This window comes from Cicer arietinum, chromosome 6 (assembly GCF_000331145.2).
Source record: "Cicer arietinum cultivar CDC Frontier isolate Library 1 chromosome 6, Cicar.CDCFrontier_v2.0, whole genome shotgun sequence".
NCBI classification, from domain to species: domain Eukaryota; kingdom Viridiplantae; phylum Streptophyta; class Magnoliopsida; order Fabales; family Fabaceae; genus Cicer; species Cicer arietinum.
This window is the reverse complement of record NC_021165.2, coordinates 35609023-35616930: the sequence shown is the minus strand read 5'-3', so window position 1 is coordinate 35616930 and position 7908 is coordinate 35609023. Positions and strand designations below refer to the sequence as shown.

At 29.0% G+C, this 7908-nt stretch overlaps 1 protein-coding gene across 1 annotated transcript; it reads right to left on the bottom strand.

Annotated features, from left to right (window-relative positions):
• Positions 1 to 595: 595 nt before the first annotated feature.
• LOC101496459 (cytochrome b5) lies at positions 596 to 4051 on the bottom strand. The gene is made up of 3 exons (XM_004506540.4): positions 3843 to 4051; positions 1842 to 1908; positions 596 to 1102 (listed from the first exon to the last, which is right to left on the bottom strand). Exons 1-3 carry the CDS (start codon positions 3921 to 3923, stop codon positions 852 to 854), a joined length of 399 nt encoding a protein of 132 aa, XP_004506597.1. The 5' UTR covers positions 3924 to 4051; the 3' UTR covers positions 596 to 851.
• Positions 4052 to 7908: the final 3857 nt, after the last annotated feature.

Genomic DNA, 7908 nt, shown 5'->3' with positions numbered 1-7908 from the left:
TACACCAATAACAATTTGAAAAAATAGAAATGATTGAATGAAACCACATGTGTCGGACACCAGACTCGAGTTATCAAAATAGACTGGGCCCAGCGGGCTGTGCCAGTCGGCTCCCATTTTAGTCTCAGCCTAAAAACAATAATCTTTTTGGCCAAGCCCATTTTAAAAATAGGGTTGATTGGGCTGGGCTGGCCCATGTGTAGAAGAAAAAGATAAACCAGTTTTTTTTTTTCAAAAATAATCAGATTTCTTCATTTTCTTGGTCTCAATTTTAGAAAAAGTTATTCATCTTAATTTCTCAAAAGAAGTTTTTTCACGTTTAAAGGAGTTGATACTAATTTGTCCAAAAATGTTCATAGCAGTTATTATTTAATGAAACTCAATAGCAACGAACTTTAAGAAAAACTAAAACTCAGTAATAAATTAGCGGTATAAAGAGTAATATCAATAACTAATACACTTAAAATGTGTAATGTGTTTCATATATTAAAAACCAAAAAAGTATCGTACTTGTCTCTTATAAAAAGAATTGAAGGGAGTAAAAGTACCAAAACCAGCAAATTTATCAACACAAACATTACCTTGTGTGTGAAAATGAGAATCAACCAAAAACTTTATATTGTTAAAACCCCATAAAACTATTCAGGTTCTGGTAGCAAATGAATGACAGAGAAAGACAATATGAGATTTAAAAGCAAATTACAAGGAAAAGGCAAACAAAGCACAATATCACATTGCATATCCTAGCAAACCTCATCATTGGAGCACTTGAGAACAAAACAGTCCTTGTCTTTCAACAGTCAACAAACACTAACATATTATTCATTTCAAAATGGTGCTTGTTTATATGATTATGTTGATTTGGTGTAGAAACGAATGCCAACTGCCACGCCCAAGATCAACAAGGGAACAAGAAACTGAAGGATCTTGATGATGAACTCCGGCGTCTTATCCTGATTATATTGAGGTTGTTTTGGAGCAGTGTAGTCAACCTTAGAGGGAATGGTTGATACATCGATATCTCCAATATAATACTCGTCCATCATCGCTGATGCACTTGAGCTATGACCAACGTCGTTGAAATCATCAGTTGCATCTTTCCCTGCAAACATTTGTCGTTTGGACTATATCAAAACAAAAGACATTTATTTATATTTACATTTATGATGCACCGACACAGGTACATGCACCAAACAAGACCCTTATACACCAATAACAATTTGAAAAAATAGAAATGATTGAATGAAACCACATGTGTCGGACACCAGACTCGAGTTATCAAAATAGACTGGGCCCAGCGGGCTGTGCCAGTCGGCTCCCATTTTAGTCTCAGCCTAAAAACAATAATCTTTTTGGCCAAGCCCATTTTAAAAATAGGGTTGATTGGGCTGGGCTGGCCCATGTGTAGAAGAAAAAGATAAACCAGTTTTTTTTTTTCAAAAATAATCAGATTTCTTCATTTTCTTGGTCTCAATTTTAGAAAAAGTTATTCATCTTAATTTCTCAATACAACCCAATTCACTTACAAAACAAGAAAAAAAAAACTAAAATCACTAAATCAGAAAGAAAGGAAGAGTCAGGCTAGCCCATTAGCCCTCACAACCCACAATAGTCGGGCCAAACTTAAATATTTGCAGTCCATTGCAAAGTGGGTCGGGCCGCACTGACCTATTTATGTACTCTGGCCCACGTGGTCCTGACCGGACAGGGCCGACCCATTTGATACCTCTACACCAAACATGCATTGAATCTGAAATGTCGGTGCTACATACATCTCACGTCTCTGAGATCATGTGGTTTGAATTGAAAATTTTGATATTTTTAGAGAAAATGTGAGATACCTGTGGAAGACAACAGGACTTCATCTCCACCAGGGTGATCCTCTAAGAACGGTGTCACATCATAAACCTGTTCCAAAAAAAGATATGGTAATTGAGGTAAAGGGACATAATCTAATCAACACAACATAACTTCAAATCACCCCAAGAGATTAAAAAGTTTGCAGTCAAAAAATTCAAGTTTGACTGCAAGTTTTGATTGTATTTCAGTTAAGAAAGACAAAAGATGGATAAAGATTGTAGCACTAATACTTCATAATGAAGACGTGTCTAGTGTCTGACACCGACACGACACTGACGCGTAGTTATATTTATTCATTTTCCTTTTCTGAAATTTTTATCAGTGTCTACGTGTCAGCACAATATTTGGTGTCCATGTTTGTATGTGCTTCATAGGATAAAGAAGACATGCAGAAAGACAAAGTCAACGCAAAGTAAATCTAAGTCATATTCCAAACTCTTGCTTCCAATATAATAAAACAGCATGTGTAACTCAAAAGTAGATCTTCGATTACAAACAATACAAAAATCAGAAATATGTGAAGATCTTTCTTATTTTCAGAGTTACAAGTTAAACATAAAGGAAAAGGCGAAAAGCACAATCAAATGAATAACTTAAGCTTTTAAGACAACAAACAGTACAATTCTACATAAAACCAATTAAACATAGTAGCCATATTACAATAAGCTTTCAGAATCAACTTTTCTTTTCCCTAATGGAATCATGATTGGATTCCAGAACATGAAACTTAAAATGTCTTATCATTTAATTTAATCAGAAAGAAAACAATCATGAAATTTAATGAAAAAACCTTATCAAAATTTGCATATGGCTACAAATTGAGATCTGCAACTCAAAAACAACACTTTGAAAAAGAAAAAAGAGAATAAAGGTAGTGCACTGACACTGTAAAATAATTTTACATTGTCATTCAATTTGTCACATCATATTGTATAGTTTTTAAATCAAAGACAATTATCTAACTATGTGATTGTAAAATTATTTTACACTGTTAGTGAACTACCTTTATACTCAAGAAACAATCCCTAAAACACATTTGAACAATTAAACCAATCAACCAGAAACTGAGACTTGTTTTCTTTCAGCTAGAGATTTTAAAAACAATATGTGCTTTCGAAGCAAATCATTATGCTTCAAAACAATGTTGTCAATTGCAGATCGCGAAAAAATATCAATTTGTTCAAATTTCTCTATGATGTAAGAGTATAGTGCCCACAATAGACGCTACTGACAACACTGTATTAGATAGCATATTGTTAAACAAAAGCAATATTTTCAAATTCCGCTAAACTGTAGCCGCTATTTGACAACACTTCAAAATATCAGACATAACATCAAAACTTCAGAGTAAAACACAATCAAATTTTCAGACCTTTTTCAAAAAAACAAAAACAAAAATCATCCCTTTATACAGAATTGAACCTCTTTAAATCAAATCAAAACAAATCCAATCCCTTACATAGATCTACGAATCCAATCCTTGAAGGTTTTTATTACAACAAAAATAATATACTGAAAAACATAAAAATGTAATGTGACTCTCAACCATTCAACAAATGAATTCAATATCAACACACACAAAAAGCCCTAGAATTTCAAAAGAACCAGAAACTGAGACTTAGTTTTCTTTCAGCTAGAAATTTAGTGCTTTAGAAACAAATCATCATACTTCAAAATAACACACCAAAATAAAACCACAATTTAATTTCCATTAATTTTTCAAAACAACAAAAAAATCCCTTTATACAGAATAGGACCAATTTTCAATTAAAACAAATCCAATCCCTTGCAAAGATCTAACTAATGCAATGTCACAACAAACTGAAAAACATTAAAATTCAATGTGAATCTCATTTCTCAACCATTCAACAAGTCAATTCAATTTCAACACACCAAAAAAATAAACACCAAAATTTCAAAAAGAACAAAACAAATTACTCAAAACCCAGAAATAAAAAATCAGAAAGAGAGCATTTTTATACCCTGCCACGAATAACAAGCCAGCAGTCTTTGGAATTGTTGTGCTTAGAGACTTCAGCCAAAGTGAAAACCTTGGTAGCCATTGTTGATCAGTAGTCACAAAAAATTGAAAAGTATTTGAAATGAATAGGAAACAAAAAGGGTGAGTAGTTGGAGAAAATAAATATAGAGAATTGTGGTTGGTGTTGTTGGTAAATGGGTTGGTGAAGGTTGCAAAGGTTCTCAACAACAAATAGCAACTTAGCCAACTTTTAACTTTAATTTTAATTATTATATAATTTCCAATATAGATATAATAAAAGTTAAATATTATAATAATTTAATTAATTGATTAATTAACATTATAAAAATTATTAAACTCATATTATTTAAATTAAATCTAATAACTTTTATATATATTTATATTTTTTGGCTAATTAAACTTTGAATATGTAAGAAAAGGGTAAAACATCAGGCAAGAAAGTCAAAGAGAAAAAGTGAATTTTTGGATATTTTATCCTAAGAAAGAAATGAAGAAAAGTTCCAGAGAGACTTTTAAACTAAATTTCATTATTTTAATGTAATATAATATTATTTTTTCAATATTAAAATAAATTAGATCTTATATTTTTGTTCAACTAATTTTCCCATTTAATTATACTACAATACTACTTTTGAACGTAAATATAATTAAAATTCAAAATGTAGTTGGTTAGTCTAAATAATCAAATATATTCTGACTTTTGTAATAGTATTCAATATAATATTATTTCCTAAAAATAATAATAGTAAAATGTGATTAAATAAATGTGTAAAATTTTTTTACACTTAGAAAATATAAATTAAATGGTAGTTTATTTTACTAAGAAAAATCATTAGTTGAATAAAAATATATATAATCTTTCCTTTTGTTGTAAAAAATAAACAAATTCTTCCATAAAAAAATTGTACAAGTATTCATTGTATTTAAATAAATACAAAAATCTAAAATATTATGATTGATGTATTCAAAATGAATTTAAAATACACTGAATGTATATACTTTTTGTCTCAATGAATATGTTTTATTTTAGAATACATTATATTTTACTTTTTGGAATGTTATACAATATATTTTTATATTAATATTATTTGTACGTGTCTCTTTATTTAACAATACAATATGATAATATTACTTTATTTAATAGAAAAATACTAATACCATGAGATTGATTTATCATAATATATTATAATAATATTATAAAAAAGATATACTACAGTAATACATGATATATTTTTTAAATCGGAAAAAATAAATAGTTATTAATTAAAGTGATATTAATGGTTATTTTACAATTATCTCAAATAAAATTTAAATTTTTTCTTTAAAGTTATAATTAAAATAATAATAATCAAAGAAAAATTAAAATTAATAAAAATATTTATTTTGAAATTAAACTTTTTAACTAAAGTGATATTCTTCACGAGATAAAAGAAATAGTAAACTTTAAATATGACAAAAGGGTAAAATATCAAGCAAGAAAGACCAAATAAAAGTGAATTTTGGATTTTTTATCCTAAAAAGGAAATGTAAAAAGTATATAAATATTGTTACCTTTTTAGCTTTTTTTTAATTTAATTTCTAAATGCAAAAGATATACAAAATTTTGAAAGAGACTTAATAATTTTTATTTTTTTAGATATATTCTAAAATTATTTTTAAAAATATTAAAATAAATTAAATTTTGTCATTTAATTATACTATAATACACCTCATGGACTTAAATATAAGAAGAAGTCAAAATGCATTTGATCCTTTAGACTAAATAGTATTTTAATTAATATTATTTCAAAAAAATATTAACACATATTTCAAGGATTTAATTTATAAATACCAACAGTTTAAATGTTGTTTACACTGTCAGTCTATCACATTCGTCATATAATTATAAACGTTTGACTTTTATTTTAATTATTTTAAAAGTCACAAATATGAACGATTGTGATGAACTGATAGTGTAAAAAAATTTACATTGTTTGTGCATAAAAATTAAACTCATATTTAAATAGTAAAATATGATTAAACTATATATAAATTAAATTGGTAGTTTCTTTTACTAGGAAATATCATTAGGTGAATATAAAATAAACATTAATTTTTCTTTTATAGTAAAAATTCCAATCAACCTCCATGAAAAAAATTAAATAAAAAAAAAAAAGAAGCCAGTCAAGTTTTATGTTTAAAGGATGATCTCAAACTTTTCTTGAGATTTTTCTTTATTATTTTTATGAGATACCTTTCAATTTTTCAACTATATTTATTTTTTTACTAACTTACCCTTGATTTTATTATATCTTTTTTCTGCAATATATAATAAAAACTACAATAAAACTGACGGTACTGAAAAACACAAGAAATGAGAGGATTTGAATTGTATTATGTCATTTTTAAATTATACTTCGATTTATTGCAAAAATATTTTTTTATCAAAACATTCAACTTATAAAGTTGATTTATAAAGAACTAAGATAAAGAAAATAAAGTTGATTAATAAAGAACTAAGATAAAGAAAATAGAAAAAGAGGAATACACATACATTTTTATACTAGTTCACAATACAACAAGTTGCTACATCTAGTCCTCCTTTTATAAAGATATTTTGCCTCAGTATCGTCGAGTATTTAATCCATTATTTTAACAATAACATACAAGTATTATTTACTTTACCTCTTCAAGCTTTGAATATTCTTTCTCCAATCTCTCTAGACTTTACAAGTATTATTTACTTTGCCTTTTTAGGCTTTGAGTATTATTTCTCCAGTCTCTCCAAGCTTTACAAGTATTAATTACTCTGCCTCTTCAGGCTTTGAGTATTCTTTCAACACCACCCCATACTATTGTTGTTATAGCCATTTTTCAACATTCTGGCAAATTGCTATTGAGGTTCACGAGTTTTGTTGCCACTAACGTGCTGATTTCCATTATTTCAAATTTGTGTCTAAATTGACACAAAGTTTATTTTTAGGATTTTCACTCTCATTGAGAGGATGTTACATATTAAATCATATATTTGTTCAAGTGTATGAAAATATTTTGGTTGATTTCCACCAATTCTAGTTTGTGTCTGATTGAACACAAAGTATGATTCGGGGATTCTAACTCTCATTGAGGGGATGTAACATATCCAATCCTATATTAGTTCAACACTTGTGTATGCATGTTCTTTTATAGAAGCAATTACAACATTTCCTTTGTCCTTCAAGGGATGGTTGAGTGTTCTTCACGGAATGCCTTGTGTCCTTCATGGTATGGCCTTGTGCCCTTTAGCATGATGTTTCATTTGAATTCAGCAATAGATCCATTGAGAATAATTATGATTGTTGAACTCAAAGTGAAACTCGAAATTACTTCAAGCATATGAATTAAGTTTAGATGATGTAAAAGTACTAGACTAGAGGCACATAACAACCAGAAGTATACTTTTTTTACCAGAAGCACGAGTACTAGAAACAGGTTTACTTGACCAGGAAAGAACATCAAAAGCATGATTTCTTGACTAGAGGCAATGACCAGAAGCAACTTTACTTGACCAGAAGGCTGGAGCAATAAGAGGCAGAATTATTGGACCAAAAGCAATGATCAGAGGCACTAACAATCAGAGGCAGGATTATTAGAGCCAACAGATTTATTAGAGGCAACAAACAATCAGACCTAGCAGATAATCAGAGGTAGATTTACCAAAAGTGGTGCTAATAATCATAGGTAGTGTCGATAATCAAAGTGCATTCGTTGTCTGCATCAGATCTTTTCCTCTTGTTAGACGTTGACTTGGTCAAAGGCAATTACTTTGTTGGGGTTGACTTTTACCATAGGCATTTACTTTTTTAAAACACTGACTTTGCCAAAATGTTGACATTTCAAGATCGTTAACTTTTACAAGAGGCAACTTATCAGAGACATAGGAAGTCAGACGTTTGCTTTATCTCTAGAGGCAATTTATCAGAGACAAGTCAGACAACTAGTCAGAGGCAGTTTGAGCAGAAGCTTGCTTGCTTCATCAGAGGAAGACTTAGCAAAGTCTTTCTTGCTTCATCAGAAGCAAACTTTAG

Coding starts and splice junctions, on each gene's coding strand:
- LOC101496459 (XM_004506540.4), bottom strand. CDS start 3,923: ATGGCTACCAAGGTTTTCACTTTGGCTGAAGTCTCTAAGCACAACAAT. Junction 1,909..3,842: donor GGCTTGTTATTCGTGGCAGG/GTATAAAAATGC, acceptor TTTTTGGAACAG/GTTTATGATGTGACACCGTT. Junction 1,103..1,841: donor AGTCCTGTTGTCTTCCACAG/GTATCTCACATT, acceptor AAATGTTTGCAG/GGAAAGATGCAACTGATGAT.